The sequence below is a fragment of the Nansenia antarctica genome, assembly GCF_963989245.1.
Source record: "Nansenia antarctica genome assembly, chromosome: 7".
Classification (NCBI taxonomy): domain Eukaryota; kingdom Metazoa; phylum Chordata; class Actinopteri; order Argentiniformes; family Microstomatidae; genus Nansenia; species Nansenia antarctica.
This window is the reverse complement of record NC_137677.1, coordinates 2,373,666-2,393,289: the sequence shown is the minus strand read 5'-3', so window position 1 is coordinate 2,393,289 and position 19,624 is coordinate 2,373,666. Positions and strand designations below refer to the sequence as shown.

The following is a 19,624-nucleotide window of genomic DNA, read 5'->3' as shown; positions in this document are numbered from 1 at the left end:
TATGCACATGCCAATTTTCAGTTCTTTATTTTTTTTTTATTCTTTTTTTATATATATATATTTCTCATTTCATTACAGGTTGTAATGTAATAAAATAGGTAAAAAGCCAAGGGGGGTGAATACTTTTGCAAGGCACTGTATACTGTATGACAATACTAACTTTAACTTTTAAACTCTCTTTCTTTACTGTACTATTTAAAAAGACACAACACACAAGAGAAGAGGAACTTTCAATGTTTAATGAAAAATGTATCTTAAGAGGAAAAAACAACTGAAAATCATAGGTCCTTGTACTCTCCGTCGTCTGTCTGTGTAAAACCAGGGTTCCGAAAGCCGTCGCCCTAAAAGAGAATGCACTTCTTCTTTTGTACGATGTAATCCACTCACATCATTACAGTGTCTTCCCTTCGTGCTGGCACATACAGCACAGTTCAAAAAACAACGTTATTCTGGAAGTTCATCATAACATATATAGCAAACAAATGCATACACACAGAGCAGTGTTTCCTTCATGCCAAACAGGGGAATGTGACGTCACACACCTTAAGTGCGAAATAACCCTCCTTAATGCTCTCCCTTTCAGCAGAGGCCACACAGAGCAGCAAAAAATACTGCATAATGAAATCATCGAACTTGTATTTCTAACAATCGTTTTTAACTGTCACTGTCACTCATGGTCAGCTGTACAGCATCATTGGTCAGCAGGGCTGCGCTGAACATTTCAGATTTCCCCCCATTCTCTCTTTTTCACCTCTGCAAGAGGGAACAATGTCTACTACCTGTAGAGGACATCAAGACTTCTTCTCACTGAGGGGGTCCTATGCGCAAACATTGACACTGTAACAGCAGTAGATTGACACTCCCGAGACCACCTGGCATCACTCGTAAGAGACATAAGAGCTCGTTATCGTCGTATACAAACTGTGAACGTGAGGTGGTGTGAAGTACATTTGTTGGGCCAAGAAGTCGACTCTAATGATAACTTATCATGCGTTAGAAGTTGTCCACAAGGGTGCAGTAGAACTTAAACTGCACCGGTTCATGTCTTTAGCCATGGCAATGATGGTACTTCTCTACAACAGACATCAATGGGAGTGGATATTCGTATTAGCTGCTCCATTCATTTCAGAATTGGACATTTTCATGTATCCACTAATAAGAGGAAAATGTGTAGCCACTGAAACTTTTGAAAAGTAGTCACAGTCTCTCAGCTGGGCGATGGACCTCAATGATATCAATGTATTTCCATTAACCGTGAAAAAGAAATGATACAAAAGGGGTTTCAATACAGTGAATTTCATGTAAAACAACATTTACATGTAAAACAACATTTGTACTATTGAACACAAAATGATTCTCAACAAGGATTCAAACACTTCCTCTTAACCAACTGTGTGTAGAACGGAAGACCTCTGACTCCAAAATGTCTGACTGTCCACAAGTTAACAGACATTTTGTCTTCAAAATTAAATGTTTGTGGAAAGACAGTAAGCTGAGAGCGTGAGAGCGAAATCAAGGCTACCCATCATCAAAATGATTATCAAGGAGGTTCTTGACGAACACTAACCCTCTTTCCAACTGCGTAGATACTAACGGAAGAACCGACTCCAAAACGTCTGATTTCACAAGTTAACAGACACGAGTCTTCTTCAAAATGAAAATATGAGTGGAAAGATAGTAAGCATGTTAACGCAGAGAGAGAGAGAGAACATGGGAAGAGCGATGCTAGCCTTCATCAAAATGATCCTCAAGGAGATTCTTGGCACTTCATCTTTCCAACTATGTAGTAGATAGATACTAATGGAAGAACTGACTCCCAAATATCTGATTTCACAAGTTAACAGACATTAGAGAGAGAGAGAGAGGAGAAAGATAGAGAGAAATGGGAAGAATCTCAATGCTAACCCTTCATTGACCCCTTTAGATCTGGCATGTTATGGTAACCTAGTTTAAACCCCAGCCTTGTTTTGACACAGGATCCACCGAATTTCACCGTAACTCACCGGTCCATAACACAAATAATTTACAACCTAAACCACCTTTTGTGGTGGTTTAATATTTACAACCAGACTAGTCAGAAGGCAAATAATCGAACCTGTAAGGAAGGTTTGCTTCCATTTACAGTTCTTAGTTCTGTATACTAACTCCCAGCTGTGTGTAGAACTACAGAAAATCAAATGCTAGCCAGTCAAGAGTACATAGACAAGTATTGTTTAATCTCAAGAATACAGTACAAGATCTCCTCTCCCCTCTCAAACCCAAGCATGGTGAGAGTGAAGACAGATGGGACACATGGTCCACTAGGGGTCCCCGTCGTTGAGGTGACGTTCTGGGCTTCCGGCCCGTCATGCATCTGCTCTTTTGCTACCGTGTCTCACGTCCTCGTGTTACGATACCCCAGGTGTCGGGGCTTGGCTCTGGTTTCTGAACGAACGTGTGTCCCACACAGCCAGACAGCATCTGGCACGCACAGTCGAGTCAGAGGGAGGGCCTGGCACTTGTGACTACTGCTGGAGAGAGGGAGGAGTGAACAAGTTGGGGCAGTGGTGGTGGTGTGTGCGAGGAGGAGGGGGTGTAGTAGACGGGCTGTCACCTTTGGACCGAGCCTGAGGTGGTCCTAGAGCCCAGGGATTGCTTCCCTCGGTTAGATCCTCTACTGTAGTCACCCCCTGCCCCTGGACCCCCTACCTGCAACGGCGGTACCCTGCCCTGACGCAAACGCCTGCCCTTGGCCTCAGGCTCCGAGTCACTGAGCTCCAGGTCGGGGCAGTAGCCGTCGCTCTCCTGGTACGGTCTGGTACCGCCCAGCTGGCGCTCGGGCACCGGCTTGGGCCACGGCCTCTCTTTGGCGGAGCCGCCTTTCCGGGACAGCTTGTCCGAGCCCCGCAGGTCCTCCGTGGTCCGTACCAGGCTGACCGTGGCCTCCTTGAAGGACCTGCTGAAGTGCTCCATGGTGGACTTCCGGAAACTTCCACCTCCACCAGACTGGCTGCCTTTTCCTGAGACCTCACTAGAATTTGTGTCCTGTTCGATGGGGGTCTGGCACGAGCTGTCCTTTTGAGCTACGAACTTAGACTCCATGACTAGGCCGTTGGGTTTGGGGACGCGTGTCGTCTGCTGCTCTTGGTCCAGTTTGTTGCCGTTCCCGTTGGACGAGTGGCCGTGGAGGGCGGCGTGAAGCGCTAGGGGTTTCCCGGTTGGTTTGATGGGCAGCGCAGGGGCGCTGGGGGCGACGGGGGCGCCGCCCTCCCTGCGGGAGTGTCCTGAGGGAGACAGCAGGAGGCCGTTGGAGCGCTCTTCTCTCCTGCCGCGCGCGTGGTGGAGCTGCGGCTTCCCCTGGCCCATCCCTCCCCCCCCGCTGCGTTCGTGGACGTTCCCGCTGTTGTCCGGACAGAGGGGTCCGTTCACTGATTTGGAGCTGCTCTTCCCGTTGCCCAGGGAAACCTTGGGCATCTTGAGTTTGAGCGTTATCCTCGGGGGAGGCCGGAACAGCATACTCTCCACGGGGAAGGACACAGGAAGACCTTCAGAAACAAAATCAGTCACCACCTATCATTCAGAATTCAACACCACCATCTCAGTTGGAAAACAAAATCAGTTCTGGATAAGCCCTATTGTCAATGCAGCATTCGACAGTAACGCCGTTTTACTTGCCCGGAGCAAGTAAAACATTCGCCAGGTTTGTTTGCGCGAGCCCGACGACGCTGCTGGATCCTGGATATTTACCTGTGTGCAGGAAGAACAACAGACGGCGCAGGCGCCAGACCAGACTAGATGATCGTGAGTGAAGATATTATCAAAGCGTACGGGTGATCGACAGGCGCGTACGCTTTGATAATATCTTCACTCCACGATCATCTAGTCTGGTCTGGCGCCTGCGCCGTCTGTTGTTCTTCCTGCACACAGGTAAACAGATCCAGCATCCAGCAGCGTCGTCAGGCTCGCGCAAACAAAGCCGGCAAATATTTTACTTGCTCCGGGCAAGTAAAACGGCGTTACTGTCGAACCCTGAGGGAGTTTTCATAATTTTCCTGTCTATAGAAGGTTGACCAGCTGCTGTGCTCGAATCTGCCCACACCCTCTTTACCCAAGCAGAGGCTACACAGCTACATGGCTACGTGGCTACGTGGCTACATGGCTACATGGCTTACCAGCTGAGAGCTCCTGGTTGATGAGCTTCACGTGCAGGTTGAAGATCTGCTCCTGGGCTTTGCTCTGGGACAGTTTCAGCTTCTCCCTCCGACTCACCATGTAGCACAAGTTCCTCACCTACAGGGGCAGAGGGAACACAGGTGTAATGTGAGCAAACATACTCCCAACATGGCATAATACATAATACATTGGAGCTAATGTAATATGTAATACACAGGGCCATGGAGTAACCTTAAGCTAATTAAGCAATATCACACTCGAGGTCGTGCTGTTATACTGAATATCAGCACGGCTGTGATTCGGGTCGTAGGTACGAGGGCCGCAACTGGACTGTTGCCTAGTAACCTGAACACAAACATCTGCAGGCTAGCTAACTTTGTATTATTAACGGTCATTTCGGAGTGATACATATAGTTAAAAGTCCCAGTGCTGTTATACTGTATATCAGCACTCATGGAATGCCTCTTGTCCAATCAAATTACTTGGGTTCGGAACTAACTGTTGTATAAAAAACAACAAAAACAACCCACCCTCTCCAGGTCCTGGCGCAGGTGCATGAACATGCGCATGCGCGTGTGGATGCTGTCCTCCTGAGGCTGCAGCAGCAAGTTCTCCTCCTCCTCCTTAGGGGGCAGCAGAGCCCGGTTGAAGTTGATCTTACGCTTCAGCTTCCAGTACTGGTAGATGAAGTCCAGCAGGTGCTGAGGGAGACCCAGGTTCAGCGCCAGCTCCTCGGGCTGGATCAGCGTGTAGAACTCCTCCTCCAGCTCCTGCAGCCTCTGGCCTCGCTGGCCCCCCTTCTCAGTGTCCGCGGTGGGGGGTTTGGGCCGGGCGGGGCTGAGGCCTGCCTGCTCCCCCGCCTTGGGTTTGCTGTGCTTGAGGCAGTAGGACTTGAACTTGACCTCGTCGCCCTCGTCCAGGATGGTCTTCATCTCCAGGCTGTGCTCGAAGGCGCACGTCACGTGGAAGGGGATGGTACAGTTCTTCACGGAGCACTGGGGAGGAGGGGACGACACAACATAAATGGTAAATTGACTGCACTTATATAGCCCCTTTTTTGCTGCTCCAAAGCGCTTTACAACGGCCTCTCATTCACCCGTTCACACACACATTCACACACCAATGGCGGAAAGCTGCCATGCAAGGCGCTGGCCCGCTCACTGGGAGCAATTTTGGGGTTCAGTGTCTTGCCCAAGGACACTTCGACATGTGGCCAGCCGGGGCTCGAACCGCCGATCTGCCGACCTTATGATCATTAGACGGCGACTCTACCTCCTGCGCTACAGGAGTGGCCCAGTGTTTCAACACGCCAACATGTTTCCGTTAACCATCACAATACAACTACGCCACATTACCACACAACCAAGTACATACATAGAGACTTGTACTCCAACCGGGAACACAGAAACATGTACAATTGAGCTAATGTGTACAGTATATATGTTACATGTGGGAAAACTAGGGTTAGGGTTAGGTGCTAGGGTGACTTGGTACATGCTGGCATGTCTAACCCTACCCCTAACCTTAACCCTAACCCTACCCCTAACCCTAATCCTAACCCCAACCCTAGCACCTACCCCTAACCCTAGCACCTACCCCTAACCCTAGCACCTAACCCTAACCCTAGCACCTAACCCTAGCACCTAACCCTAGCACCCTAGCACCTAACCCTAGCACCTAACCCTAACCCTAGCACCTACCCCTAACCCTAGCACCTAACCCTAACCCTAACACCCTAGCACCTAACCCTAGCACCTAACCCTAGCACCTAACCCTAACCCTAGCACCTAACCCTAACCCCCTAGCACCTAACCCTAGCACCTAACCCTAACACCCTAGCACCTAACCCTAACCCTCTAACCCTAACCCTAGCACCTAACCCTAGCACCTAACCCTAACCCTAGCACCTAACCCTAACCCTAGTTTTCCCACATGTACCGTAACATATACACCCACACTCACCTGGATGCATGCACCCGTTTTCAGTTTGCAGAGGCTGCAGATGAGAGACCAGCGGCTGGGGGGGATGTGGGACACTTTGGTGATGGGCTCCATCCTCTCAGGACATGCGATGCTCACCTACAGCGCAGCAGGGAAACATACATCCAATTTAATCCATGATCATCACAGCCAAACAGTGCAGCCAGCCTGCAAGAACAAGTTTACAAGTAAGGAGACTTTACCTCTGGTATCCACAGCGCACAGCTGACATGCGCCCATTTTGTGCCTGCCCGCGTCGCCTTCATGGCTCCGCCCTTCTTTGGGCACAGAAGGCACTGTGGGTCGATGCCAAGGACGCAGGTCCTGCAGAGCCAGTTTCCATCTGGCACCTTTACTATGCCATAGCAGGCCTGGGAGGGAGGGACATAGCGGGAGATTAGAGACTAGAGGAGATTCAGTGTTTCCTCTATATGCATTTATTCGTGGCGGGCCGCCACGAATGAATTTCCTCCGCCACTAATTGATTCAGACAGTCCACTTTGATTCAGGCTGCGCAGAAAGGCAGCGAGTTATTATGACCGGAGAACAGAAAAAAAGCAGATTGAAGCTAGATTTAGGCCGCTTCCAGACCAACATTTCGTTACGATTTAGGGCGTAGTTATTTACAATATGTTACAATGTTGCAATTAACCTCGTCGTTTGTGTTCGCACTGCAATCGAGACTGAATCGCTCTCAACAGGCGCGCGGCGCGAGGCGACGCGCTTTCAAAACAGTTTTGTGGTTGGTCCGAATTTAGCGGGACACACGCCGGTGCCTTTAATCCCGTATCCTAATCGAAAATGCAACATCATCAGCGACGACTGTGTGGGTTATTGCATTTACTGCTTATTATGTTTGTGTTATGCTAATAAATGTAGATCCACACAGGTATACAAACTGAGCTCCGTTTACTGTCAAGTTCTGACAACACACACACACAGGTCGTAAAGCTCTAACGGACGTACAGAACGTGACGTCGTAAAGTGCAACAAAGTGCTGCAATGACATACTGTCGTACATAACACTGCTGTTCTCTGGTTCATGTTCTTATACCAGTGCTCAGTATAGTATTTTAAATGAACATTCGTAATCTCTGATTCGTAGTCTCTGATGTTCATGGTCAATTAAATCAGCCTATTTTGTGAAACAAATAATGTTCGCGCTAATGGGTTAACCGAGCATTCTCGCACCTAACGTGCAAGCACCTAGCTTCGAACTATTCATAGCAATATGCGCGGGGCAAAAATAATCTATTGCCTCTAAAATCACCACGAACAGAACGGCGGAGGTACGGGTAAGCAGGGCTCATGTTGGTGTCGTCAAAGGTAAGAGTTGGTTTTCTTTAACTCAACTGATGCATTACCTTGCTGTTGTTGTTTACCGAATGCTCCATCTGACTGTCACACTGTGATTTTACTTGTGTAAACAGTTAATGAGTAACGTTAGCCGGTTTTGTGCGTGTATTCTCATGTAGGCCTACTTCGTATTGATCTTTCTGTGTGTGTGTGTGTGTAATGCGCGTTCCGCATGTTCCGCTGCAGCTGTAGGATATATTGGTATTTGATCACCTTCTATATAAAATCACCTGCTCGGCTTTAATGACTTAACCGCTATTTAAGAAATTATAATTGTTGCCACCCTCTAGTTTTTGGTGAAACTAGAAACTACGTCTTTGTTTTGAGCGCCAGTGCGCGTTTTATGCGCGTGCACGCGAGAAACAAAATCGAAAGATAGCCACTCCGCCACTAATGGGAAAAATCCTGGAGGAAACACTGATAATGCTATGGTCCTTTATGGCTCAGTCGGTAGAACATGGTGCAGCACTTAAGTTGTGGGTTCGATTCCCGCTGGAAAATGTATGCTCTCACTGTCAATGTAAGTTGCTTTGGATAAAAGTGTACAACAGATTATGCTTTGTTTGTTTATTTAATCATTTATTTTGGCTCCGTCAACAAAAAATAGTTCCGCAACTGGACTGTTGCCTAGTAACCTGAACACAAACATCTGCAGGCTAGCTACTTTGTATTAACGGTCATTTCGGAGTGACGCATATACCGGTAGTTAAAAGTCCCAGTGCTGTTATACTGTATATCAGCACTCATGGAATGCCTCTTGTCCAATCAAATTACTTGGTCGGAACTAACTGTTGTATATTATATATTCTTACTAGCAGGACCATTAGAGCCTCCTTCCTAGGTAGGAGCTAAGAGGTGGATGCTTACCTGGTGGACACAGATGTTGCACTTGTCACAAAACACCATGTCGTTCCCCTCCTCGCTGTCAGGGGAGCGGCACACATCGCAGATGACGTCCTCGTCGTACTCGATGCCCAGGCCCTCCACCGTCTCGATGGCGTGGTTCATGTTGTCATGACACTGCCTCTCCAGGGCCTCCATGGCGCGCTCCATCGTCAGCTCGTCAACAGAACCCTCCCCTGAGGAAGGGAGATCAAACAGAAGAGGAGTGAGAACATTCTAGAACACAGCACAGCAATCATCATCCCATTCTTTTTCCCTAAACGAGGAAATGCTAACTAAGGGAAATTGATTGTAATTCATTTTGCCATTTAGCAGACGCTTTTAATCCAAAGCGATTTACGAATTACGAATTACAGATTACAGGGACATTCCCCTTGGAGTAACTGAGGGCTAAGTGCCTTACTCAAGGGCACACTATTAGTGGTGGGGTGGTTTCAGGCGGGATTTCAACTCACAACCTTCCGATCACAAGTCCATCTCACTATCCACTAGACCACCACTACCCCACCTCTAGAAACCACCTCTAGAATTCAAGAGTCTTTTTTAGTCCCACTTACCCATCTGGATCAGCTCTATGTTGAGCTCCTGCAGCCAGAACAGGTCCATGTCGTCCAGGTCGTAGCGGCACATGGCCTCGGCCAGCTCCTTGATGTTGACGTAGCCCATCTCCGTGGAGTCCTGGCCCCAGCACTGGATGTACTTCCTCTGCCTGGAGTACAGCACCTCCTTGGGCTTCTCTGCCATTATCCTGAACATACACACACACACACACACACACACACACACACACACACACACACACACACACACACATCACACACGCAACCATGAGCAATCGCTAGCATTTTACCAAGTTTTTCCCATCCAGTGCTCTGAAAACAACTGGCAGCGTATAAAGAAGGTTATACAACAGTTAGTTCCGACCAAGTAATTTGATTGGACAAGAGGCATTCCATGAGTGCTGATATACAGTATAACAGCACTGGGACTTTTAACTATATGCATCACTCCGAAATTACCGTTAATACAAAGTAGCTAGCCTGCAGATGTTTGTGTTCAGGTTACTAGGCAACAGTCCAGTTGCGGCCTTGTACCTACAACAGCCGTGCTGATATTCAGTATAACAGCACTCCCTCTCGTGTGATATTGCTTAAATATTAGCCTATGCTACGTTTAGCCTCACCTGACGGAGGGCTGGGGGATGGTGTCTGGGCTCGCTGGGACTTGAACGCCCTTCTCCCACTCCTGCCTCCACGTGTCTCCCAGCAGGTAGTAGTCCTCTGGGGAGACGTGGTGGGTGTCAGGCAGCTTCATGGCGCTGATCAAGTCTTTTCTGAACACCTGTGGGGGAGACACAATGAACAGGGGTCAACAGACTGACACTGAAACCAACATTTGACACTGGTTCTGTGTAAGGAAGAACAATGATAGGGGCGGGGCTGTGGCGCAGGAGGTAGAGTCGCCGTCTATTGATCGCAAGGTTTGGCAGATCGGCGGTTCGAGTCGAGCCCCGGCTGGCCACATGTCGAAGTGTCCTTGGACAAGACACTGAACCCCAAAATTGCTCCCAGTGAGCGGGCCCTATGAGGCACCTTGCATGGCAGCTTGCCGCCATTGGTGTGTGAATGTGTGTGTGAATGGGTGAATGAGAGGCCGTTGTAAAGCGCTTTGGAGCAGCAAAAAAAGGCGCTATATAAGTGCAGTCCATTTACCATTTACCATGATGACAGGGGTGTAGAAAGAAAGCGTAGCGTCTCTTACCTCGGCCATTTTCTTAGGCATGGAGGCGGGGGTTCCCGGTTTGCTTCCATACTTGTTGGAGGAGCAGAAGGAGGTTGAAGGACCTGAATGCCACACAGTGGGAGGGAGTTTGGGAGGGAAATTACTTGCATGACCTCTACTATGTTTCCGTGAGTTCTGAATGAGGGAAATTGACATTGACGACATGCTCATTATACACAAATGTATGAAAAAAACTCATGTAAACACAACCCGCCCGCGCCCTGAAGTCATTCTCAAATGTGTTGCGTCAGGTAAAGAGGTCGTTAACCTCAGATGGCCTCTTCTCAATAACTCCTGATCATTGCACCTTGCACTTTACATGTTCTTGCACTTAGTTGTACAGTATATTTATTCATAATATTCACTCATATTGGTACTGTATATTTTGTTGTATTGTCGTCTTGCTGTTGTATGTACTGTAGCTTGTTCAGCATGGTAGAATACCAAGTGATGTTCCTAGTGCACTGCACATGGCCAATAAAGTTGAATTGAATTGAATTTAGCAACCTGAGAGAGAGAGAGAGAGAGAGAGAGAGGGAGAGAGAGAGAGGGAGAGAGAGGGAGAGAGAGGGAGAGAAAGAGAGAAAAAGAGAGAGGGAGAGAGAGAGAGAGGGAGAGAGAAAGAGAGAGGGAGAAAGAGAGAAAGAGAAAGAAAGAGGGAGGGAGAGAGGGAGAAAGAAAAAGAGAGAGAGAGAGAGGGAGAGAGAGGGAGAGAGAAAGAGAGAGGGAGAAAGCGAGAGGGAGAGAGAGAGGGAGAGAGAGAGAAAGAGAGGGAGAGAGAAAGAGAGAGGGAGAGAGAAAGAAAGAGAGAGAGAGAGACGGGTTCAGACTCACTCTCATTGTCAGAACTCTCACTGCTGCTTGAAGACCTGAGACGTTTCATCCTGACGTATCCTGGGGAGACAACAGCGTAGACGACGGAGTCAAGACAAAAAGCAGCAAGCTTAATAATAATAACTTTCTATTCGGATTTCTATTCGGTTGTTAAGTCGTGACGTGTTTCCGGGTCCAACGTTGGCTGAGGCGCTCTCTTCGAAATGCCTCAGTAATAATAATAATACATTATATTTGTATAGCGCTTTTCCGAGGCTCAAAGACGCTGACAAATATGGGAAAAACTAAAGAACGATTGAACTGTCATTCTACCGCTTTAGTACACCGGTACTATGGTGCGGGGAATTTCTGGTTTGGACCCGGAAATTGCTAAACGTCACGTTTGACGTCAGACTTAACAACCGAATACCGCCTTTCAAAAACCCAAGGACGCTTTACAATTCTAAAGGGGAATGGTCAGACAGACAAAACAGACAGACAAAACAGAAAACAAACAAAGCAAAACAGAAACAGTGACTAGGGGCCAAAGGCCTTGGTGAACAGATGGGTTTTAAGGGCTAATTTGAAGGAGTCCAGGGTGGGGGAGTTGCGGATCACTGTGGGGAGGGAGTTCCAGAGGGTAGGTGCAGCCACGCTGAAGGCTCTGTCCCCAAAGGTCCGTAGGTTGGGTAGGGTAGCTTGTATGTAGTATTGTGTGTTTATCAGCGTTTATCAGTGTACCTCCGGCTTCATAGATATGATTTGTGAAACGTTGGAACAGAATAAGATGAATCATCATGGACTTGGAAGACATGCGACTCACCATAAATTTCAAGTTGAAACGCATGCTAGTGTATTCCTCTGGCGTACTCCAAACGACCTCTTCTCATTCCTGCAAATAATGAAAGAAATGAAAACGGATGAAAACCCTCTACAGTAGCTCGAGATAACTTGTCAGAACAAGCATCTGTTGACACGCTAGGGTTACGGCTGCGTGTAACACTGCGCTGCGTGAGAATGTGTCACAGTGATTTATTATGCCCCTGTGGCTGGCTGGGGCTCCCTCGGATAAACATTAGGCTAGCTCTAGCTGGTCAGAATTTCCGGGGTGAAATAATAACATATACCCCAAAGCTTAGTAAAGACAGATTACTGACGAATAAATCGCACAGTAGAGGTACTGAACCAGGGTGCATGTTAGGTTATTTCTCAAGAATCACAAAGGCCCCTGGTTACTTTTCCTCTACAGAGGGACTCCCAACCCCACCACGACGACCCCCAGAGAGAGAGTACCCAAAATCCAACAAACAGGAGATGCCTCGCATTCCCCATGAGGGCAAGGGGAGGGTAGGAGGAAGGGCCGGTGGCGAGGAACCCAGTTACAGCACACAAGACAACCCTAACCCTACTGGAAACTAAAGGCCCGTGGCTGATATGGAGTTGGTTCGGGAGGCTTGTGTGTTTACTGTTTACTGATTACAAGAAATTGCAGGTGTGGTGTAACTTGCACTAGGCAAATTACAGGCAGAAATACCATACACGACCACAGGTCCAGCACACTGGCCACCTATACGAGCCTGCTGGTGAGCGAGCGCACTCTCAGCAACGGCACTAAAAATACTAGAGACAGAAAGTCCTGCCAGACCTTCCTCCCTACAGCATGTTTCAAAGATTGTACACAGTACAGCGTCTGAGATAGACAGCTTGAACACAGTGAACACAGTGCACTCTTAACCAGTGGTTGTAGTCTAGTTTTTTTCTAGTGGGTAGCTATACTGTGATTTTTCCCTCCCAGCCTCATATTATTTCGGAACGCAATAAAAATAAATCTGCGCTCCCTGTCATAACATTACGGGCCGGTTTCACAGACAAGGCTTAAGCCTAGTCCTGGACTAAATCACACTTTCAATGTAAAATCTCCATTGAAGATGCTTTTTAGTCCAGGTTTAGGCTTAAGCCTTGTCTGTGAAACTGGCCCTACATGTTATAAGGCTGATCTGTGCATGACAGTGCTGCATTTTGACATATTTCATGTCGCATTTCCCCCCGTTGATGCCAGTATATGGCGCTATAGTCAGTCCCAATGGTCCAAAAGTCAAGTGCTTGGCAAAACACAGACGGGGTGGATTTTATGAATGAAAGTGTGAAAGTTCTGTCACAAAACGCTGTTACGTACACACATTTATAAGTGGGTATACGGAAATCCTTGGCCTTTCCTAGTGGGTATACGGCGTAGTCCTGCGTATCACGTAGACTACACCACTGCTCTGCTCTGAACACAGAACAGTCTCCACACAAAAACAAACGCTGTGAATGTCTACGCAACAAGGATGCTAGCAGTGCCAGAGAAAAGAAAGACACTAGCTGCTCTAGCTTGACATGTTCATTCTTATTAGTTATGTCAGCAGTCAAACATGAGCTTATGGTACTTTACTGTGTCACTGAACTAAAGTAGACACTGGGTGGATCCATTAGTAACATCTCATAGGCCTGGTGACATGACGACTAGGCTGCAACTCTATTGCTGGTCACTATCGATGTAAATGGTAAATGGACTGCACTTATATAGCGCCTTTTTGCAGCTCCAAAGCGCTTTACAACGGCCTCTCATTCACCCATTCACACACACATTCACACACACATGGCGGCAAGCTGCCATGCTTAGGCGCCAGGCCCGCTCACTGGGAGCAATTTGGGGTTCAGTGTCTTGCCCAAGGACACTTCGACATGTGGCCAGCCGGGGCTTGAACCACCGATCTGCCAACCATGCGATCATTAGACGGCGGCTCTACCTCCTGCGCCACAGCCTCCCCTTCAGTGACTGTCACTGAACTAAAGTAGACCCTGGGTGGATCTATCAGTAACATCTCATAGGCCTGGTGACATGACGACTAGGCTGCAACTCAACTTCCAAGGTCACTATCGATGTAGCCATCGATGGCCTACTACAGCCTATAGTGCTGCTCTATCTGTAGCCTATATCTCACAAAACACACATCCTGTGACCATTACAACTATGTTAATACAAACCCTATGAGAGTTGCAATGGAACTACCTAACCACTATTTAGACCTCCATCCAGCTCACATTTCGCTCTAACATGAGTAACAATGACGTTCGGAGGCTGGCTGGCATGCGTGGCCTTACCTCAGGCAATTGATTGATTGAATTGATTGATTGATTGAAAACCTTTATTGTCCCCAATGGGGAAATTTTGTTGTCAAACAGCTCAGTTAGGGCAGAAAACATTCAGTACAGAAAACAGAAAAACATTCAATAAAATACATAAAACAGTGCAGGCTCAATAAGTAAAAAGTTCCAAAAGTTCCATCTCCAGGTCTCCCCCACCCTGCCGGGCCTGGTTGTAGAGTCGGAGTGCAGCTGGAATAAAGGACTGTCCAAATCTTTTTGTACTTTGACGGGGGAGAACAAATCTGTGGCTGAACTTGCTCCTCATCCCTGCCAGCTCGCAGTACATCGGGTGGGAGGGATTGGCCAGCATGGCCGCCAGTTTTTTCCCCATCCTCTGTTCTGCCACCACCTCTAGGCTGTCCAGCCCGGTCCCCACCACAGAGCTGGCCTTCTTCACCAGTTTGTTTAGCTTCGCAGCATCCCTGGCACAGATGTTTCCACCCCAGCAGGCCACGGCGAAGAACAGAACGCTGGCAACCACCGACTGATAAAACATTTGCAGCAGCTTGTTGCAGACACCGAAAGACCTCAGCCTTCTCAGGAAAAATGTGAGGGGCACCTAAAATGGTAAATGGTCTGACTTATATAGCACCTTTATCCAAAGCGCTTTACAACGGCCTCTCATTCACCCATTCACACACACATTCACACACCAAATGGCGGCAAGCTGCCATGCAAGGCGCCGGCCCGCTCACTGGGAGCAATTTTGGGGTTCAGTGTCTTGCCCAAGGACATGTGGCCAGCCGGGGCTCGAACCGCCGATCTGCCAGGGAGCTCAGTCTGACACACATTGTCCGACACGGTCTTTGTGATCTCCAAAGATTAAGAAAAAAGCACATCATCACTACCCTTTCCTGTTCTTGGACAGCCCAGTGTTCTCTAAGAACAGACCTTAGATGGGGTACGAGACAGAATTACACACACAATTTTGTTCACAGTTTGTAAAAGTTAGAATTGTTCTGTATAGCAGCATATGGTACGGTAAGCATTGGGTAACCATGTCATATAGGCCGCTTTATTAGGTACGTTATTATTACACTGAACCAAAAGTAGGATCAGTAGAACTACACTTAGCTTTTACATGTTTCTTTTAAAAGCATACTTGATTTTGAAAGCACGGTCATCCCCTCTTGAGGTCCTTTAGCGTCAGAACAAGTGTCTGTGTGACAGGAACAGGCCTGCTTGTAGCGGCACTCTTAGACACCTAGGATAGCATCTGCTATTGACACGGTCCTACTCTCTGACACACTACGCCACTGTGTTCAGTGTAGCTCACAACCTGATCTTATCTGACGGACAGAATAGTCATTTTAAAAGAGACTGGATAACACTTATTCTTACACAGTCAACTTAGTACATCAGGCCAGAGTCTTTATGCAGTCTGCTTGCCCCAACCCCCCCCTCTCCCATGGAGAGGCAAAGGACTCACATGCAATCACATCTCTTTGCAGTAGACACCTAGTTTCAATCAAAACAAATACCAACTGCATACTGATGGACAAGGCATGTTCTGTTTACTATGTGACTGTTTAATGATATCAGTGTCAAGCCCTGAAGCTGGCCGTCTCTACGCTACACTAATGTGCCTATGATGACTCCAGTCTGACAGACACTTCTACATGTCGTGATCTAAGAACTATATAATGGAAGTTGTTGCATTGGCAGAGGGAGAATGCAGCAGAGAGGTTAGCTACGATTTCAAGATGGAAAACCCGCCCCATAGTTTCGCCCTCCCCGGTGGAAGTGCCATGGCCACACAGCGGGAATGTACACGGGGGAGGGGGGGAGGAATGGAGCAAAACACACGGGGGAGGGGGGGAGGAGGGGGCAAAACACAGGGGGGAGGAGGGGGCAAAACACAGGGGGGAGGAGGGGGCAACACACAGGGGGGAGGAGGGGGCAACACACAGGGGGGAGGAGGGGGCAAAACACAGGGGGGAGGAGGGGGCAAAACACAGGGGGGAGGAGGGGGCAAAACACACGGGGGAGGGGGGCAAAACACAGGGGGGAGGAGGGGCAAAACACAGGAGGGAGGAGGGGGCAAAACACACGGGGGGAGGAGGGGCAAAACACAGGAGGGAGGAGGGGGCAAAACACAGGGGGGAGGAGGGGGCAAAACACAGGGGGGGGAGGGGGCAAAACACACGGGGGGAGGAGGGGCAAAACACAGGAGGGAGGAGGGGGCAACACACAGGGGGGAGGAGGGGGCAACACACAGGGGGGGGAGGGGGCAAAACACACGGGGGAGGGGGGGGGCAAAACACAGGGGGGAGGAGGGGGCAAAACACAGGGGGGGGAGGAGGGGGCAAAACACACGGGGGGGAGGGGGGGGCAAAACACACGGGGGAGGAGGGGGCAAAACACAGGGGGGAGGAGGGGGCAAAACACACGGGGGAGGAGGGGGCAAAACACACGGGGGGGAGGAGGGGGCAAAACACAGGGGGGAGGAGGGAGCAAAACACACGGGGGAGGAGGGGGCAACACACAGGGGGAGGAGGGGGCAAAACACACAGGGGGGAGGAGGGGGCAAAACACACAGGGGGGAGGAGGGGGCAAAACACAGGGGGGAGGAGGGGGCAACACACAGGGGGGAGGAGGGGGCAAAACACAGGGGGGAGGAGGGGGCAAAACACACGGGGGAGGAGGGGGCAAAACACAGGGGGGAGGAGGGGGCAAAACACAGGGGGGAGGAGGGGGCAACACACAGGGGGGAGGAGGGGGCAAAACGCTAGCATGACCTCCAGCAACATCACCACCCACTCCCCAATTACATGCCCAACACAGGGGGGGAGGAAGGGAGCTAAACCGAAACGCACGGAGAGGAGGGGGGAGAGGCGTTCCAAAATTCCTGTGAAAGTACTTCCGTTCCACACTGTTGATGAACTTGTTGGAAAACAATGAATGTCACTTGTCAATGTCTATTTTCATTCAAATGAATGGTTTTGACATGGAGATCGAGATGGAGCATTTCTAGTGTCATTCTATTATGTTATTAGTATGCAGAAGAATGCACATTATATTCAAGGGGGGTCAGTGTCACCCATGGCTATTTACTAAATGTAGGCTATAGTCAGTGTGTAACAATTTACTGTGTAATACTGTCTTTTGGCCAAGTAGATATAAGTCTAATGGGTGTGTGTGTGTGTGTGTGTGTGTGTGTGTGTGTGTGTGTACATGGACATGACACCTTGGCTTCTAACACACAACAGAGGAACCATTGATCTAACCCTAACCCACTACTGTTAAGACAAATTAACCAACTGTCAATAAAAAACAAAATGGCACATGTGAAAACTCCCCACGTGACCTCGTGTACAGACGTTCCAAGTTCCAAAAGAGACTTTTCAACCAGAACGCAGCACGCGACTCTCTTCTCTGCTGGGGCGAGCAGAACGTTCGGCCTTGGCGCCAAACTCCCAGAGCCTCGCGCTGCTCGAGCCTGGCTGAGGTAATCAAACAAGGGCAGCGCCACCATCACCCCCTCTCTCTCTCTCTCTCAACCGAAAATATAACCACTTCTCCTTTCGCTCTCTCAGGCCAATATGTACAAGTCAAAACCCAATACAACTGTCAACGTTTACGAGTGTGGGTGTTGACTTTGACTATGAACACAGTCGTGTAAAAGTCCAAAGTGAGTGAATACAATCCCCCTCTTTCTAACTAGAGGAAGCACAGGCCCGAAGCACAGCCTGGGATAAGCCTTGGCTTGGCACACTCGTTATTGTTCAGCGACCTTACCTTCGATTCGTGGCGAATTCGGCGGCTTATTGTCACCCGTGACCGCCTTTCACCAGATCCCCCACATAATATAACCAAAGGGTCTCAGTAAAATGTGTTTTTTCTGCTGATATTCCTTCAGGATTTCCACACTGAAATACTTCGCAGCGTTGAAATCTCTCCTCCACCACCACGTGACGTCACAACAGCTCTATTGTACCGCCAGCCCGCTCTCTCTGCAGGGTCCTAAACTCCGCCTACTCCAGTGTTGACTTTGCTCTTAATATCTTAACTATATAATATATAATGCATATATAATATATATGCTCTTAATATCTTAACTATATAATATATAATGCATATATAATATATATGCTCTTAATATCTTAACTATATAATATATAATGCATATATAATATATATGCTCTTAATATCTTAACTATATAATATATAATGCATATATAATATATATGCTCTTAATATCTTAACTATATAATATATAATGCATATATAATATATATGCTCTTAATATCTTAACTATATAATATATAATGCATATATAATATATACGCTCTTAATATCTTAACTATATAATATATAATGCATATATAATATACATGCTCTTAATATCTTAACTATATAATATATAACCCCAAAAAAACTATATAATATATAACCCAAAACCTATATAGTATATAACCCAAAACCTCCATATAAAAAAAAGCTCATTGGTTATGGAAATGTTTGTGTGCTGAACATTGTGCATTGATCTGATGGAAATAAAAAGGCCCTACTATCTGTTTTGCCAACACCATAAGGCAATTAAAACCAATGAAAATGGTCAACACAATCTCAAACAAAGATTTGCATGCATTGTGCAGTTAGTAATACTTTGATAATAATAAAACATTTAGTTTCTTATGGTTACATCCACAAATATGGTGCACCACTGAAAGTACATTTTGGTTAAACTTTGTCTACTTGGGTTGTGGTGGATGATTCGACTATAAGCTGTCAACACTATAGTTTCTAGTATTAGTATGATAATGCATGGTTGACATTTTCCATAAGCACACTAAAATGAACAGTCTATTATCTATGTCTATTGTCCACCCATAATCATGCACGACACAAATTGATCTTTCGACAAATATATTGGTAATCATTTAGATTTGATTCTAGAAAAAGGTGCATGAAACATTTACAAATACAAAACATCATGACAATCATTCTTTAAACAAATACAATATCTCTTATCAGATTGCAGAGGTTGTAGTCCCACAATCACGCCAAAGGCTAACCTACTGTACATCCCCCTCCTCTCTTGCGATACATTCAAAATGTGTAACTAAGAAGATTGACTTTCACTTTACCTTTTTCAAAAAACATTACATGGAATTATTTACATGAAGCCTCGTAGTGAAAGCTGATTTGTGCAGATGAGCCTTGTTCCCAATAAAAAAAACTGTCACGTCTTGAACGTAGAAGACAAAATATATACTGTAAACAATATGAAAATGAGATTACAGCAAGCCACTGCCTTTCCCCAAACAGCAGTGGTGTTAACCACCATGGAATAGGGATAAAACCTGAATCAACACCAAGAAAGGCATGTGGCCTCGATCTACCAGTCAACACACCGTCCAAACTATTCACCAACACACAAGATGTCTGGAGACTCAGACTACACATTTACACCACGACCTGGACTCATTCAATCCAGTTGGCT

The 19,624-nt window shown here is 47.4% G+C and overlaps 1 protein-coding gene across 1 annotated transcript; it reads right to left on the bottom strand.

The window, feature by feature from the left end:
• Nucleotides 1-224: 224 nt before the first annotated feature.
• jade3 (jade family PHD finger 3) lies at nt 225-18,010 on the bottom strand. The gene is made up of 12 exons (XM_080536256.1): nt 17,917-18,010; nt 11,810-11,878; nt 11,008-11,067; nt 10,153-10,235; nt 9,575-9,732; nt 8,949-9,139; nt 8,356-8,567; nt 6,336-6,503; nt 6,115-6,231; nt 4,683-5,147; nt 4,152-4,269; nt 225-3,524 (listed from the first exon to the last, which is right to left on the bottom strand). Exons 3-12 carry the CDS (start codon nt 11,054-11,056, stop codon nt 2,590-2,592), a joined length of 2,496 nt encoding a protein of 831 aa, XP_080392382.1. The 5' UTR covers nt 11,057-11,067; nt 11,810-11,878; nt 17,917-18,010; the 3' UTR covers nt 225-2,589.
• Between the last annotated feature and the right edge of the window lie 1,614 nt (nt 18,011-19,624).

Coding starts and splice junctions, on each gene's coding strand:
- jade3 (XM_080536256.1), bottom strand. CDS start 11,056: ATGAAACGTCTCAGGTCTTCAAGCAGCAGTGAGAGTTCTGACAATGAG. Junction 9,733..10,152: donor TGCCTAAGAAAATGGCCGAG/GTAAGAGACGCT, acceptor TCTCCCCCACAG/GTGTTCAGAAAAGACTTGAT. Junction 6,232..6,335: donor GTGCGCTGTGGATACCAGAG/GTAAAGTCTCCT, acceptor GCTGCGCTGTAG/GTGAGCATCGCATGTCCTGA.